General features: G+C 36.6%; 1 protein-coding gene and 1 long non-coding RNA gene across 2 annotated transcripts in view; one reads left to right on the top strand and one right to left on the bottom strand.

Annotated features, from left to right (window-relative positions):
* The window catches only part of CPS1 (carbamoyl-phosphate synthase 1), a 116,902-nt gene that overhangs the window by 90,400 nt on the left and 9,308 nt on the right, over positions 1-17,194 (top strand). The window contains exons 29-34 of the mRNA XM_079135546.1: positions 3,624-3,701; positions 6,152-6,259; positions 7,897-7,986; positions 9,277-9,447; positions 11,710-11,784; positions 14,398-14,496. Coding sequence (XP_078991672.1) covers positions 3,624-3,701; positions 6,152-6,259; positions 7,897-7,986; positions 9,277-9,447; positions 11,710-11,784; positions 14,398-14,496 — 621 coding nt within the window. The remainder of the gene's footprint in view (positions 1-3,623; positions 3,702-6,151; positions 6,260-7,896; positions 7,987-9,276; positions 9,448-11,709; positions 11,785-14,397; positions 14,497-17,194) is intronic.
* Positions 1,961-3,592, bottom strand: LOC306658495. Its single transcript, XR_013763065.1, has 2 exons — positions 3,486-3,592; positions 1,961-3,391 (listed from the first exon to the last, which is right to left on the bottom strand). It is a non-coding gene; the product is annotated as an uncharacterized lncRNA (long non-coding RNA).

Raw genomic sequence — 17,194 nt, forward strand, 5'->3', positions numbered from 1 at the left:
GAAAGTCAGATAACTGAGAAGGGAATCTCTTTAATGCACACTTTTTGTCAATGCTGTCTGGAGTGAGACATAAAATGTCTCCTCTATGTTAATCCCTGCCAGAGATCCTGCACTGCTCCCCTTTTGAGAGACCAGTAACTATATCCATCTAGTTCAATGTAAGCGATGAGAAGAGTTCCCCTCTTTTCTGCTCGAAACCTTGACTCTCATAGGACTTCTACTTAGTAGACTATTTAAAAATATTTTTTTCAGTTTTATTGATAAAATCCACAGGACCAAAGTTGTATAATACAGATATCCTGATTGAATAGTTTCTGATTCAAGTGTCCCCATCAAACTACAGCAGAATCTGAATTACTGAATTCAATATGTATAGAATAAAACCAGCATTTATAAATCACTCTTCTATTTATATATTCATTCATATATAGTAGAAGCTATTTATTGACACTGTTCCCATTATCAGGGGATATACTCATTGAAAAATATGGTCTCTGCTCTCTTTGCTAGAAACATAAAACTTCAAATAATTACAATTAAATATGAAAATCAGTGAGCATTGTAATAGATAAAAAAAAAAAAAAAAGGATTCATAAGGAGAGTGTAAAAGTCTTGCTGTCCAGATCCTGAGGAAGGAATTTTAAAATTATGTCTGATCATTGCTTGAGAGTTAATTGGGTGCAAGTCTTATATTGTGCGTGTGACTAAGAAGAAAGACACAGCATGTGTAAAGATCTGAAGATGAATAAGAGCATAGAATTTCTAGAAACTGATAAAGCATTCATTACATGGCCAGGACACCAAATATGTGCTGATTATATTGATTAGTCTGCTGTAGTGCAGAGAAAGTGAATTATGGAGCAAGACTGAATTCATGGAAAGGGTTTAGTGGGCTGTTGCTGTAGCTCAGGGTAGACATGACAATGACTTAGTCAGAGAAATGGCAATAAAGGTAGAGAAAGAAATATTGAGGATGTGCATTTAAGGAAATTAGTGAGTGGATGGAGGTTGAGGATAAAGAATGACCTGAATTTCTGTCTTGGACAATTGATGGGTGGTAGTGTCACTTATTGAGATGGGGACACTGGAGAATGAAAAAGTTTTAGAGGAGGAAATCATGTATTTAATTTTTGACCTTTTGAATGAGAGTTGCCTGTGAGGAATCCAAGTGGAGATGATTTAAAGGCAGAGGGTTATATAGATTTAGAATTGATGACCAAGATCATGGCTAGAGATGGAGATATGAATATAGATTTTGAAATAAATAACTTATCATTTCAATTGAAGCTTTGGGAATGGAAGCAATTACTAAAGAAGAGAGTATAGAAAAGGGAACAGTTAAGACAGACACCAGAGGAATGCTGGAATTTTAGGGCTGAGTGGAAAATCAAGAACACTGACAGACCCTGAGAAAGAAACATGATAATGCGGTTTCCAAATACCAAAGGAAGAAAGTATTTTTAAAAGACCAACAATTGTATTGTTAGGTTAAAATTTATTAGGAGTTTTTATTTCTCAACATGGGGATCTTTCATAAGTCTATTCAGTTGGCCAGGTGGTGAATGTCATTGCCTGCTCCCATTTTACCTGGGGGAGTTCTTGTCCCCCAATTGCTGTGACAGCTGACAACATTTCCCAGCTCCACTCTTCTCTGGAAAACTGTTCTCAAACAGGAGCCTCATCAATCAAGAAGCAAGATGCCTCATCTCATGCCTACTTTCAAAACTCTAAACAATGACTGACTTTACTTCAGGAGGGGATTTAATCCTGTGGTGTAATTCATGCTGCAGAGCACCCTGTGGAGTAGGGTTGAGTCCCATGTTCACTGAGATCACAAACATGATAGCTTTTCCTGCTTTTCTACATTGCTTTCTAACTCCTTCAATAAATCACTTAAATATTGATCTCTAGCTCAGGTTTAGTTAGAGTATCTGACTGACAAGACAGCTGATAAACCATCTCTCTCATTTTGAAGTTATGCTATTATCATCATGATATAGAAGAAAAAAAGAAAACCAACAAAACTCCTCATTGGTCTCAACAAAGTTCAGTTAGGTCCTCTATAGGGAACATCCAGTGTTTTAAAAAGAGGGAAGGCATGGGAAAAAAAAAAAAAAAAAAAACCAAAAACGAAAAACAAAAACCTTTCTCTTTGCTAATAAACACTTGCCTGTCCAATAGTCTTCTGAAGAGAAGAAAGTATTAAAATTTACCTCATTGAATAATAAATTTTAAGAAGGAAGTATCTTATTTATGGTATGAAAGATTTTTATTATGTCTTCTTCACAAAATTAATCTCTAATCTAATCTAATCTCTGATTAATCTCTAATTAATCTCTAATCTCTAATCTAATTAATCTCTGTTTTAAGTGTGTAAGGAGACAGGATATGTTAAATCGAGCACATACACAAGATGATGTGTTCCATGATGGTGGCCAGAAGTGTTTGGATTCAAGAGGAAAACAGGATGCTCAGAACAGATTGGAGAGGGGAGGGAACATCTAAGGCAGGTCTTGGAGAATGAGTTCAGATTTGAAAGATGAAGCTGAGGAGAAAAGGTAGAGGACACAAGGGGAAGGGAGACTTGGAGACAGGTAGATTCAGAGCCTGGTAAGAAAGCAACCATGTGGTCCACGTTGCTGGAGATTGGGACATAGAGAAGCTGGTGAAGATTTTCTCCCTTTCTGTAGGCTTTTCCTTCATGTTCGTGTTTCCTTTGATAGGCAGAAGCTTTTTAATTTGATGCCATTTCATTTATTAGTTTTTGGTGTTATTTCCTGAGCCTTAGGAGTCCTACTGAGGAAGCGGGAGGCATCTGAACTTGGGAGATCATCAGACAATGTCTTCATTTAGTCTGGAAAAAGCAAATGGCGGTCAATACTGTCCTGGAGGAATGAGTGTGGGAGGAAATGAGTGTGGGAGGAAATGAATGGCAATCTGAAACAGCCAGGAAAGGAAGCATGTGCTAAAATTAGTGAAGAAAATGTTTGATTTTACTTTTGGCAATGGTGAAAGTGGGATAATGTATATCAACATCAGGCAAAGGATTTCTTCTTTGGTCCAATAAAACCCCAAATTAAATGCTACTCTCCTTCTTAGTTCATTCACAATTCTCATGTAAGGAACTTACTTAGAAAGTTGTAGTGCTTGAAAAAAATGAGGGTAGGAAGATTAAAAGAACTGGAAACAATAGTTATATATAATTATAGATAAAGTAGAAACATTTTCATGATTCTGATAACAGAGAAGGAAGCCACACCTTCTATCCTTCTTAGCTTCCTCTAACTGGCCTAGAATTCAGTGTTCGAGATTTCAGAACTCATATTCCACTTGCAGAAAGACCCTTGGTCTCATTGTAAGCAGAGGATGACTTTGTTCTTTTTTTGCAGTGCTGGGGATTGAACCCAGGGCCTTGTGCATGCAAGGCAAGCACTCTACTGACTGAGCTATCTCCCTAGCCCTGACTTTGTTCTTATAAGACAGACCAGCTAACAAGTTTATGTGGAGTTTGTTGTCTTATGTTTTCTGCAAGGCTTGCTCTGATATTTACTCAAAGTACACAATTTACTTGATGTGATGCACATAATTTCAGCTAAGCTCTTCTGTGTGTTCTGTGTTGATAGGAGCACCCAGTAGTGCTGACAAAATTTGTTGAGGGGGCCCGGGAAGTAGAAATGGATGCTGTTGGCAAAGATGGAAGGGTAAGTGCTTTATCCCCATCTCCTCTTTCCTTGCCTTTCCATCAATTCTTCTTTTCCTTAGCAATCTTGAAACATTCACAGGTAAGAATTCACAATTTCTACAAAACAGGTCTGACAACAGTGGAGAAGTTGTTCAGTCAAAAAAAAAAAAAAAAAAACCTAAATTAACTGACAACAAGTTGATGTGTCATGGGTATCGTATTTCCTGTTTCATACTGTTAGAATTTTTCTTTGATGATACTCAAAATTAATTATCATCCTCTTCTCATCATTCTTTTTGAATAGATTTTCTCTCTCATTTTCTTTTGTCTGCAGTTTTCCTTTTATGTTTCAATGAATATTATAAAAAACGTCCAATACTTTTCTTTCTGAAGTTTCTAATTGAACCCCTGGTTTTCTTCTGTCTTAGTTTCCCACCCTCCCCATTTTTATTGAATTAATAAAGGCAAAACAAAACAGAGAAAGGTGGATTGGATAATAATATAAAATTAATTTACTATATCACATCTGGTATCACTAACACAGTAATGCATGCCTGCAGCTTCAGGGAGAAATGAAAACATGAAGAATGTTTCACTTAAGCTTGCCAGTTGTATTAATAAGGCATTTGTGATTTATCTTTAAATACAGGAAGCTATGTTTTAGAGGCCCATGTTATCAAGGAAAAAGAAAAAGTTGGTCTTCATCTTCTGTTTTGCAAATATTTCAAAACACTACAGAAGATGTTAAATGTTTTTTTTTTTCTCTCTCTTTTGGTCCAGATAGCAGTTCAGAATAGTCTTCTTATTTTTCTTTTTAAACATCTAGTGCCTATTTACCATAGAAGCATGGAATCTTGATTGGAAGCACTCTTAGAGATAATTTATTCCAGCCTCCCTTCCCCAAGGACAGATTTTTTTTTTTACAACATCTTCAAAAGGTGATCATTGAATTTCTTTTAAACTCTTTGGTGATATAACACAAAATATGCAAAATATTGCAAGAGTATATTGTGGAGGTATTTACTTATTTATCTATTTATTTTTGCTAGAACTCTCATCCCTGACTCCCTAAGTTCCAGAGCATAAATTTAGTCTCTTCTCTTTCAACATGTTAAATATTTGAAAGTTCAGATGGAAACAAGAGGAATATGAAAGCAGAGAATGTGAGGCTGTCCTAGAGATGTTTGCATTTATTCAAATATTGTGCTGGTAAAGGAGTGCTATTCTGGTGGTCTGATCTGGCTACAGGATATTGAGATAGCAGCTTGCCCTAGCTTCTCTCAGCTGCAAACCACTGTATCACCTTGCACTCTCTGTTATGGATATGCCCCAGGTTATTCACATAATTTCTAAACTATCATATTCAGAAATGGGCATAGAACTTCAGGTACATTATGATTACTCCCAAGCTCAGTGGGATAATTGCCTCCCATTTTCCACACAATCATAAACACACACACACACACACACACACACACACACACACACACATGCACACACAAAATGAGCTCTTCCTCTGTGTCAGGTATCATGCCAGATATTGTACACATATTTATTTTATCTTTACAAATATTCTGTGAGACAAGAACCATTGTTATTCTCTTGTTAGAAACCAAAGCTAAGTAGATGAAGCACCTCTCCCAGGTCACAGTGCTCAAAAGTGACAACAGAAAGATGGAGACTCCATATTACTCTGATTTAAGTCATTTATAAATCTGATAAGCAAATCATCCATATAATTTATGTGAGTCTTTTACAGTCACCCAATTATTCTGCCTTACTTTCAGCTTCGTTGTTTTGCCCCCACACACATATTATTAACATCCAGGGACGTGATAGAGGCCATGGACTTTGGAACCTGACAGATAAGGGTTCAAAATCCTAACTCAGTCACTTACTGCTCAGAGGAACTTGGTTATTTATTCTTGCATTGCTTTCATTTCCATATTTCTAAAAAAGGAGAAGAATATTTTCCTCTTACATCCTTCCTCTCTCAGACTTCAATTTGTAGATGTCTTGATCAGATCCAAAATGCTTTCTGGTTCACCTAAGTTATGCCATTCACCTAGCTAAATATTCACCTCTCCTATCTTCTTTTCTTTGCTAGTCCTAAAAGATAAAGATAACCCCTGTGCCTTTGCAATGCTGTACAATCTTGTCCTGTTCTCAAAAGTCAATATGGGTTGGTTTAGGTTTCTTGATTTCTGGTTATTTATATCCATGTTAATCAGTGGAAGAAGAAGGCAGCTCTCAGCCACTCTCAGCTACCTCTGGAGGCACCTGTCACTGAGCAGGGGCCTTAGATAGTGTGTGTGCACCTCATTCTCCTGCTTTCATCAAAAACTTAGCAAGGGAACTGGTCAATTCTCCAGGAGAGAAGGCATCTGTTAGGATCAAAGGGGTGGGTGAGGGAGCAGCTTCCTGGGAGTAGGTGCCTGACAGTTCTTTCTAAAATCTTCTTTTGGCCAGGTTATCTCCCATGCCATCTCTGAACACGTTGAAGATGCAGGCGTCCACTCGGGAGATGCAACTCTGATGCTGCCCACACAAACCATCAGCCAAGGAGCAATTGAAAAGGTCATCATTTATAAATGAAAGTGAAGAGCAATAGCAAAAGATGAAGAAAAAACCCCTTAATTTAAAAAAAAATTAGGTAGACATGTAAGACTTGCTTCAGGTTAAATTTAATAACAAGGGGGACTTCCTTGTCCTTAGCTGACTACTTTGAAGATAATTTCTTACACTGCCCATAGTGTGCATCCAAACCACCTAAGGAGCTTGATAAAATACATATTGCTGGGCTCTACCCCAAGGTTTGTAACCTGTAGTTCTGGGTGAAGCCCTTAAATTTGCATTTTCACCAGGTTCCCCAGTGATGCCATTGTTACTGGTCTGAGGACCACATTGAGAGAGTGACTGCCACAGGTGACTCTAGTGGTTGAGAGCCATTTACAGATTAATAGCATATGAAGTGATGCTTCTTAGGAGTGGTAAAGCAGGTGTGCAGCCATCTGCCACTTGGGAACCTTCTGGAAACTGTGTTTTCATTTTTAACCTTACCCTCACCTCCAACCAGCAAATTTCTGATATATCTCTTGACCCATCATTGAGAACCGCTTCTTTAAAGAGCTTCCTAAGAATGTAGACTCTGCCTCAGCACTTAGCGTGCATGGCTGGGTGTACACCTAAGGCCTCTCAGCTCATGTCACTCTCAAGGATATCCTGTTGGTCTTCAGGTCCATTAAGTCAGGCTTGACTTTTTCCAATGATCCTGCCATATCAGAATCCACATAGGTCTGTTGTACATTGGGCTGTAACCTGAAGGCTTTACTTTGTTCTAGAATGTGGTAGTAGCAGGATGAGTTTTAATAGCAGCAGCATAAAAGAAAAAAAAAGTCCCTGAATTTCTAATATGCTTTACTTTCTCATGTCAGGATAAATGACTTCAAAAACTAAGATTTTTTTCCAAATCTCTCAGAGGTCTGTGTGCCACAGACTCTACTTCCTTTTATAGCCAATTAAGTTGCTGACCTACTCCTGTAACGGTAATGAGCAAGAAACTCTTGCTTCTTGAAATTAGTGCCCCCTCTTAGCATAGGGACCTCTGGCTCTGGTTGGGTCCAGAAATTCCTATATGTGACATGCAGACATGCAGGGCCTCCCTGCAGGCAAACACCATTTCCTTCTGACCATAATATCTATCCTTGTAGAGTTTAGGGCAACAGAAAAGCAACATAAAAGAAATCTCCCTGGTCTCTTTGCAGTACCATGTAATTTCAGGGTCTGCACCTCTCAGCAGGTAGGTCATTAGATTGATATATAGAGTTCAGACTGCAGTTTCTGGTAGTGAAGCAAGTAGACAGAAAGGATTTCATTTAACCCTCTATGTAAGACCAGGGTATATAATTGTAGGAGATAAGGGCATTTGACAGGCAGATAATCCTGTGATATCATTTGTCTCTTCCACTGCTATCCTGTTGTGATTATATAGTACATATTATTTTGTTAATAGAAGCCAAATAATGCCTCCTATCACCATCAATCATTATCATTTTCATCATCATTGTCGTAGTCATCATCATCGTTAATGTAGATGTAGATTTCTCTGTAAAGAGAAATTAAAGCCATATAAATTTAAGGTGTATACATTTTTGTTTGTTGGTTTTTAGTCTAAGCTATGCTCTTTAGCACTATGTCCTTTGTCTTTTGTCTAGGTGAAGGATGCTACCCGAAAGATTGCAAAGGCTTTTGCCATCTCTGGCCCATTCAATGTCCAGTTTCTCGTCAAAGGAAATGATGTGTTGGTAAGAAATATCAATGTGCTTAGAGCCTGATCATTTTGGTGTGTGTCTCTCTGGTAAACTCTGTGAACACCAGTCACAGAGCCACTGAAACCCCTGCAGCTACTGGTGTCGAGAGTGATGTTGCATGGCTTACAATGCTGGTCTTCTTTAAGGCACGGCTCTTGATGACATTGATATGTCAGTCACAGCTTTGTGAAGCACTCTGATCCACTGTAAAGAAGAGCACTGTGTACTCTTCCATCCACAGTATAATACACAGAGCCTATCTTAAAGTAATGCATAGAGTTTTCATGAATGTATTCACTGAAGTTCTGCTTTCTTCTTGCTCAGAGAAGAAAACGTCTTGGATACCATTTAAAAACACAAAAATAAAATTTAAATTAACCAGGTTTTCCTAGTTAATTTATTTATTTAACCAATTAGTAACCAGTATCTATTCACCACCTACTCTGCAGTTATATGATAGCTACAAAGATGTATAAGGCACAATCTCTGTTCTCTAAAACTTTGTATCTTAGGACTGTGAAGAAAATAAATTTGTAAGTAAGTATAAGGTAGAGTATAGTAGCTGCTGGTGGTGGGGATTGTACAAAATAAAATGATTTTGGAGTTCAAGAACAGAGAGATTATGTTTGAGTGTGTGTGTACACACATGTGCATGAACCTGAAGATTATTTGCCTGGTCTGGGATGGATCATAAAATACTTCAAAGAAGACTTGTGAGCTGGACTTTACAGAATAGTTGGGATTTTGACAAGTTAGAGAAGGTATAGAGAGGATATTATAAATAGATAGAAGTTCATCTACAAAGGTAAGAAAATAGTATATTTTAAGAAATAGTAAATGGTTCAGTTTAGTGGGGTCACTTTTCAATGGGAATTAAACTTTGAAGTGGGACTAGGACTGGAAAGTAGTATAAGATAAACCAGAGAGGTATATTGAAGCAAGAGGATAGAAAGCTCTCATGGATTAGACTTTGATGCCAGTGGAAATGTAAAAATGGCCTTTCAGTAGAGGCATGGAATTATATGAGCTCTGTATTAAACTGAATTTATCAGCAGTGTATGGGATTGAATTGGGGAAATGAGATGAAATAAAGTCAGAGTCCAAAGATATCAATAAAGAGTAACAGAACAACTCCAAGCAGTGGGGAGAAAAGGGACAGGCTTAGCCAAACAAGGGTTGGGCTTCAGTTAATAACAGCTGGAAACCAAGTGGCAGGGAGAATATAAATACTGCTGTTATTGGTCATCATCATCTCTCTCCTATTGAATTTTGCTTTTTCTTCAGGTGATTGAGTGCAACCTGAGAGCTTCTCGATCTTTCCCCTTTGTTTCCAAGACCCTTGGGGTCGACTTCATTGATGTGGCCACAAAGGTAATGATTGGAGAGAACATTGATGAGCAGCGTCTTCCAACCCTGGAGCATCCCATAATTCCTGCTGACTATGTTGCAATTAAGGTAACGTATTCAAAAATTCAGTAGTCATTTTATGAGTTCCCATGAAATAAAAGGAACAATTTGAAATAAAAAACTTAGTGACTTGAAGAACCTTCTAACTAAAGTGATAGACGAGATTTATACTTCCTTTCAATGATGCAATGCAGTTATACTACAGGAAATTCTATGTGAACAGTCGTACATTTGCAGAATTCCCCCGCACCTCTAGGACTGCATAACGTCAAAACCAACTAGCAAGTGAATTATAAACTATGCAGCTGACACATGATGTTTACCAGTTTACTTGGTAAACAGAAATCCTAGACATACTTTGTTGGAATAAGGGTTGAATTGTACCACTTTTAAATTGTGCCAAATCTTGAGGAATGCATGACTCTTATAAAAGTGGTAACCCTGAGGAGTTAAGTGCTTACCACTTCGCCTTTCTTACTTTGTATTTTCTTCAGTGGCATAATTTTTCCTTTTGAAAAACTGAGATAGAAGTTGCTGTTTATAGAGGTGCTGTGAGGGCAAGAGATTGAAATGATATTTTAATAGTACCTTAATATAAAAGTCATAGTACTTCTCTAACCACTTCAGTATGTTTATGCATGGAATATTTATAACTATGGCCTGGAACTTCTTTGGTGGACAGTCATGAGGACCAGTGTGATACATAAATATCTATCTAAAAAGATATAAATATATAAATACATTTGAATTTCTTAGATGAAGCACACAATGTAATTAATTTATATTGTGTGAATTATTTATATGCCATTGTCTTCAAAAAGTTCCTGTTTCTATGGGTGCTAAGTGACTGACCTCTGACTTTTATAGTGGGAACTTCAATTTGAAGCTATGAATCAGAATATTTATTAAACTTAAGTTGACAATTTAGGATATTTTGGATTTTATAGTGCATTGAGATGGAATGTCTCTTCATGTGGTGAGAAGGGTGGCATTTCATTCCTAGAGACTATGACACAAACATAAATTGGTAAAGCTTTTAGCAATTTAAAAAATTACGTGTATGTGTGTATGTGTAAATATATATATATTTATGCATATATATTTATGCAATATATATATATTTATGTATATATATAATTATGTGTATGTGTATATGTAAATATATATATTTATATATATAAATATATATTTATATATATATATACATTTTTTTGTTTAAGACAAACAGGTAGTAGGTGCTGTAATATATATTTCAGTGTATATAATGCATATGAATTTTAAAATTTTTGTTTATTTATTTGTAGGTATAGAAATTTATGACACTTTTCTTATAAATTGATATGCACATATATGAATATGCATGCATAATTTCTAACTAAAAGTAATATTTATGGATAAACATTTTAAAAAATGCATTGTATCTTCCAGTTTACTTGTATCTTCCAGTTTTCTTTTTTCCTAGTTATCATTGTATATGAATCTTGAACTTCTTTCAAATAGTCAATAGCCCTAGTAAGATTGATAGAAATCAACAGAAGGAGGAATAGGGAAGGTGGAGTGCAGAAATGTGTACTAATTTGGTTCAGATGACCCAGAAAAGTGAGGCCAAGCTAGAATTCCCATGATAACTTTGTAGGGTAACAGAATCAGTGGAGGGGTAGTCTAGACCAGATAAATGGACATGTGCAAGATACAAAAACTTGGTTCTTAATGAATTGCCCTGAGGAAATAAATGGAAAGGAACCACTCCTATGTTCCACTTCATATGAAAGTTCTGGGAAAAAGTGTTTCCAAGTAGAATATTTTCAAAGCTTTTAAGAGGTGTCAACAACAGTTTAATGTCTCAGAAGTCAGCTTACAGACAGCCAGTGCTGGCAAGGTGGCTTGTTACAAGTTCAAATAATCAGAAAAAGAAGAAGAATGTTCCAAAAGCCTATCAAGGAAAAGAAAATGTGTTTGAACTCTGTGTTTGGGGAAACCAATGCCCAGCAGACGTTGTTTGAAATCACTCCAATAAGAATATGTGTAGGCCAGATTAGAAACACTGGTCTGGACTGGTCACTGGGGACCTATTTACAGAAATAATTTGTGATTATTTAACCCAAGTTTTTGGCCAAGAGCTCAACAAATTCTTGGAACAGAATTTTAAAGCTATTTTTCAAGTCAGATTCTTGGACCAAAGAGATTTTTTTTTAATGTCTTCCATAGCCTAAATGAATTCTGTGAGAGATGATTCACTAAACCTGTTTAGCCTTTCTTATCCTTTTGTACCTTTCCCTCACATATTTTCCTCCTTGTTATGTCTGACAGGCTCCCATGTTTTCCTGGCCCCGGTTGAGGGATGCTGACCCCATTCTGAGATGTGAGATGGCTTCCACTGGAGAGGTAACTAGTTAATGATCCATGAGTACTTTCATCAAATCCACTTTGAAATCTATGGTTTTCTGATGTGAATACAGTAAGTAGTGAGAGAAATACAAACTTTGAAACTTTCAGAGAGTCTCAAAGTGCTGAAGAATTTTGAATTAAGGAAAAATCATTTCTTTTGTAACTGTCTAAATTCTCACTTATATTTGAACGTGGGAAAATAATATATGTGGTCTTAATTCACTTCCACATTACAAAGTTTCAAATATTTCTCTAGACATCTAAGTAAATGTATCCCATGTGTTTCCTTTTTTAAGTTTCTCAGTTCTCTTGGTAACAGCACTTTGTCCCCTGCTTTATCATGAAGTCAGATCATTCTGTTTTTACAGGCAACTTGTAGAATGTTGAATTAAAGATGTAGAATTAAATGTAGAATTAAAGAGATCATAGACCTACATAGCGTGGAAATCTGCGAATATATGCGAAATCCTGGGACCACTTTTAAAGCGATTCTCACCTCTTGGGATTTTTTATAAACTGTATTGGGACTGGCCACTGGATGTCCCTCTTCACTTGTGTTGGGACTGAGTCAACTGAAGGTTTCTTTGAGAATGTGAAATGTGTTTTCTTATAGCGAGCTGTCAGATTCTGGAAAGTTCTCTACATGTCAGTGTCAGGACATTTTATGAATCACCTAGCCCTTGACAGACATACTAGATACAACCTTCAGATTCTCATCAGTGCACACTGGAGTGGCAACATCAGACTGCGAGGCATCATTGTTTCTCTTGGTATTAAGGGAAACCTGAAAGAGGAGAATATTTAATTGCAACAAATACGTGAGGTTTCATATGGTTGCCTGGTTACAAGCAAGATCTGTGAGGAGAAGCCAAGTGAGACAAGAAGGCAGGCAGTAAGGAATAAATGACTATCCTGTTTTTATATGGACTCTTAGGAGACTCTTGGCTCCTTTGCTACTTCTTTTAATATAACAGGCAAGAAAACCTAACTTTAGACGAGGGTACTACATTCTGTTTTTGGTCAGGTTAAGGAGACTCTCTTCAGGTTCATCTCAATCCCATGGTCAGTAGTAGTAGGGCTGTTTTCCGTTGGTCCAGGGTTAGCCTGGGGGATGTCTGTTTTCTTTTGTGCAGATTTCTCCAGTGTGGCAAATTTGGTTTCAGTGCCTTTGTCCTTACTGCCCCCCCTACATATATTTTTGGAATTGTTGAAATAGGAATGAGAAATTGAGCTCCACTCTTGGTTGTGCCTTTTTTTTTTTTTTTTTATGAAAAGAGAAAATTCCTCTGTTATTAGAAGGCGTCCTATTTCCAAGTGTCATCAAGTGTCATGTTTCAAGGTCTGTTTTATAATTGAAATCAGAATAATAATTCTCGCTTTGAAATTTTGATTATGCTTCAGAGAAATTTTTCCTTGTCTAAATGACTTGTTCCAGGATCACGTAAGATTCCAGTTCCTGGACTAATGAAAGGACATTTTATTTTCCTGGTGGTAAAATGGAGATGCAAGTCTTAATTTTTACTGGAGTATTTACTGCTTTATGGTTTCACAGAAAATTGCTGAAACCACGTCTGTGTCGTTGTGTCTGCAATTCATGATTGGATTCCACAATTCACTTCAATAAAATTTTTGATCTGTTAACTTAGGGTGATGTTATTTAAGATTTTTGGGGTCAGTACGTGACTGATTAAAATATTCACTGTGGAGTGAAAAGCAGCATGCACTTGTGGTCAGTGAAGGTTATAGTCATGAGCACTCTCCTTGCCCAGTAAGGGAGTCATTTGCTTAAAGAATGAATTTAGACATCGGTGTTATTTACTGTAATGGTGGTTCTGTACCTGAGCCAAATGATGATGTGCATGGCAGAAATGACTCCCATCATGTTGAAATATACCACTTGTCCTCTAGTTATGGCGGCTATTTGACTTGTAGCTAGATTGTAGCACAGTTACCCTCCATGAAACCTCTGTACATCCTAATGTGTATTAGTTTGGAATCTTTCTTGTTTTTTTAAACATATGGCTGTGGTATTCAGGATGAGTTGCAGGATATTTTGGTTCATTTTATGAAAATGACAAAAAAAGAACAAACTCCTCTGAGATTTTCTTGATGCTGTTGAATTTCCCAGAACGCTTTTCCATAAGCTGTGTGAAATGACTCCTAACCAATTGATCAGCAGTTAGTCGTTTCTACTACTGACCTGTGAATTCATGCACTGCTGCGTAGTATACGTGACATATACTGTTATTTAAACATTAAGTCATATTAACATTTGGAAACTCACCACATTATAGACCAGAAGCTATGATTTGTATCCAAATAACTCACAGTAGAATCCAGTATGTTGCTCCACTGAGTGTTGTTGAATAGAGAAAGAATTGCTTATTCATTCATTATGCTTAATTAAAAACATAAGATACATCTGCCTTGGCCAGCATTTTAATCCCTGGATTCAGATTGCCTGGTCTTTGGGCAACATCGATAAAATCTAGGAAAGAAGTCTATGAGTAAATTGCTTTCCATTTGTATTTTTTGTTTGTTTGTTTTGCTTTGTTTTGGTAAGTGCAGTTGACTGCTTCCTGTTTTATTTTTTCCTTTACTCCTAAACAGGTGGCTTGCTTTGGTGAAGGTATTCACACAGCCTTCCTGAAGGCAATGCTTTCCACAGGGTTTAAGATACCTCAGAAAGGCATCCTGATTGGAATCCAGGTAAGGGTGTGGGGCTGTGCACATTCCTAGGGTGGTACAGAGTGTCTGGGTCAATTGTGGTATAGAAGGCGGGACACTTGTTTCACATTCCACTAAAGAAAATACCAACTTCTAGAAAAAATGGACATTTTCTATTTGTTCCCTGATTTTTGCCTTCTCCTGTTACAGCAGCCAATTCAAAAATAAAATAATAAGATAAAAAGAAAGGAAATGTCTGTAGTGAAGGAGTATTTGTTCTAAAAGGGACTCAGTGTGCCTTAAAAAAAACCACAATCTCTCTCACTCCTTGGTGAGGCATTTTTTGTGTATTTTTCTCATAGCTCTGCCTTCTTAGCCCCTCAACATAAGCTTTCAATAAAGTTGCACACCATTTCCCCCTCTCTCCTATCTTCTCTTTACCAGCTCCCTTCCATCTCATTTGTGTCTGGGGTTATCTACTCTCTAGTTATAAATATGACCTTTAAATCTTTCTCCTCAACCATCCCATGTTTCCAACAATCTGCTGTATACCTCATTTGGATGTTTCAAACCCAACATTTCTCAAATTGAAGTCACGTCTGCCCTTTTTTCTTTTTTTCTTTCTTCCTTTTTTTTTGGGGGGGGGGTGGTTACTGGGGATTTAACTCAGGGGCACTTGACCATTGAGCCACATCCCCAGCCCTGTTTGTATTTTATTTAGAGATGGGGTTTCACTGAGTTGTTTAGTGCCTCATTTTCGTTGAGGCTGGCTTTGAACTCTAGATCTTCCTGCCTCAGCCTCCGGAGTCACTGGGGATTACAGGTGCCACACTGGGGATTACAGGTGCCACCACACCTGGTTACATTTGTCCTTTCTTGACTTCTCTTTCTCCCTTCATCTTCTTCCTTTCCTCCTTCATCCCTTCCTTTCTTCTATTTAGTCCTTCGTATTTCCAGTCCTTCATATTTCAATCTCTACTAAATGCCAAAGATTCAGATTTGAAGAAATGGAAATTATTTGAGAAATGTTCTCAGTCTAACTTTCCAGGTTGAACATTCTTGCAGGTCTGTGACTTAAGAAATACTCTATAGTCGATTGTGAAGTTCTTAAAATGTTAGTTATTTGGTAAACTTTCTAGGTCAAAGCAGGAAGAAAAATTTATAAGTGAAAAGGGCATTGCTGGTTTATTATTGCAAGTCAAATGTAAATCTTAGTATAAAATGGTACACAGAAAATGTCTGTTATCCCTCAGAATGTTTTTTGGAAAAGTGTACAAGACATTGTTTATAAATTTCCTGAAAAAAAAAAATACTAGATGGTTCTCAACTGGTCATTCACTTTTATTTGAGATTAGTAATTCTTGGGTCCTATAAAAACGATGAATGGCCTTATATAACACTCCTGCTATGCTTTTAATAAGCATAAACCCTGTGTGGTTACATAAAAAAAATCAATAAAAATATAATTAGAACAGTAACAGGTATTCTTAAGTCAGTAGGTGATTATTATAAATGCCATCTCATTAGGGTGTCTTAATATTAGCAGATTAGACTCTGGAGACTGGACAAGTAGTGGTTTTGGAGAAGTTTCTGCAAAGAGTAACTTGAGATTTTGCTTCATAAAGGTGGCAGAAGGGCGATGGTGGATAGTTAGAGCAGAGGCTAACAAGATGACTCACAATTGTGAACCTTAATGGCAGTTCAGAGACAAATCACATCATCTGAGCGACTCATCACGTTATAAATGCATATTAAGTATTATTAAGTCTCAAGTATGAGAATATTTGCCCAACTTCCAGTTATGGCTTAAAGTTTAATGTGAGACCTGGGGGCATTCAGAGGAGACCATGCCCTTAGCCCTGATCTTCAGACTAATCATAATAGTGCTAACATTTTAAAATACCAGTTTAAGAAGGCAGTGATGTATAAAATTGTGCCTTGTTTGGTTCCAGTGCTGCAGGGAAATGTGAAGCCAAAATTAATTTAATCCCTATGAAGTATTTGTGTGATTTTGGCATCAGTGAACAGAATTCTGCTTTGTAGGAAAAAAGAGAGTTTTTTTTTTTTTTAAGAGAAAAAATGTTTTCTTAAAGCAATATGATTCTGTCCATTGGAATTCTATCTTTCAATGCATTCTTTTTAAAGGATATTAATTTTAAAGGGTATCAATGTTCTAGCAGTTACATGAATGTGGTAAAGGACTTTCTGTCTTTGTATAAATACAAAATATTTGGGATTTAAAAATATGTTCTTGAGTATTAAGTCAAAAACAAATTTAAAGGAAATATTTGATAAAATTATACTTAATGAAATATTTAAAACTGTGGAAAAATTGGCAGGACTGTAAATCTCTAGAAGTAGACAAGAATCATTTTAAAACGTATTTTATATGGAAGGCAGGGAAAACTTGCTGTCCTCAACACTTAATGTATAGTCTCTTCATTACTAGATGGAGGATTTTCATTCATAATGATTTTTTAAAGTTATAACTTAAACTGAAAAACAGGACAGAATATTCCAACTAGAGAATTAATAGCCATAAAACTCACCAGACCTCATCATAGCTAGAAAGGGACTAAATCTAATCTCATCTTTTTATCCAACCTTCATAGCAGCTACAGATAAAGTAATCCAAGTTTCATAATTCAGGATACACTGTACCTTTTAGAAAACATTTTATTGAGCATGGTCTTACTTGGTTAAAGAATCCATATAAACTTTTTCAAACATATAAAGTCAA

This window comes from Sciurus vulgaris (genome assembly GCF_902686455.1).
Source record: "Sciurus vulgaris genome assembly, chromosome: 3".
NCBI classification, from domain to species: Eukaryota; Metazoa; Chordata; class Mammalia; order Rodentia; family Sciuridae; genus Sciurus; species Sciurus vulgaris.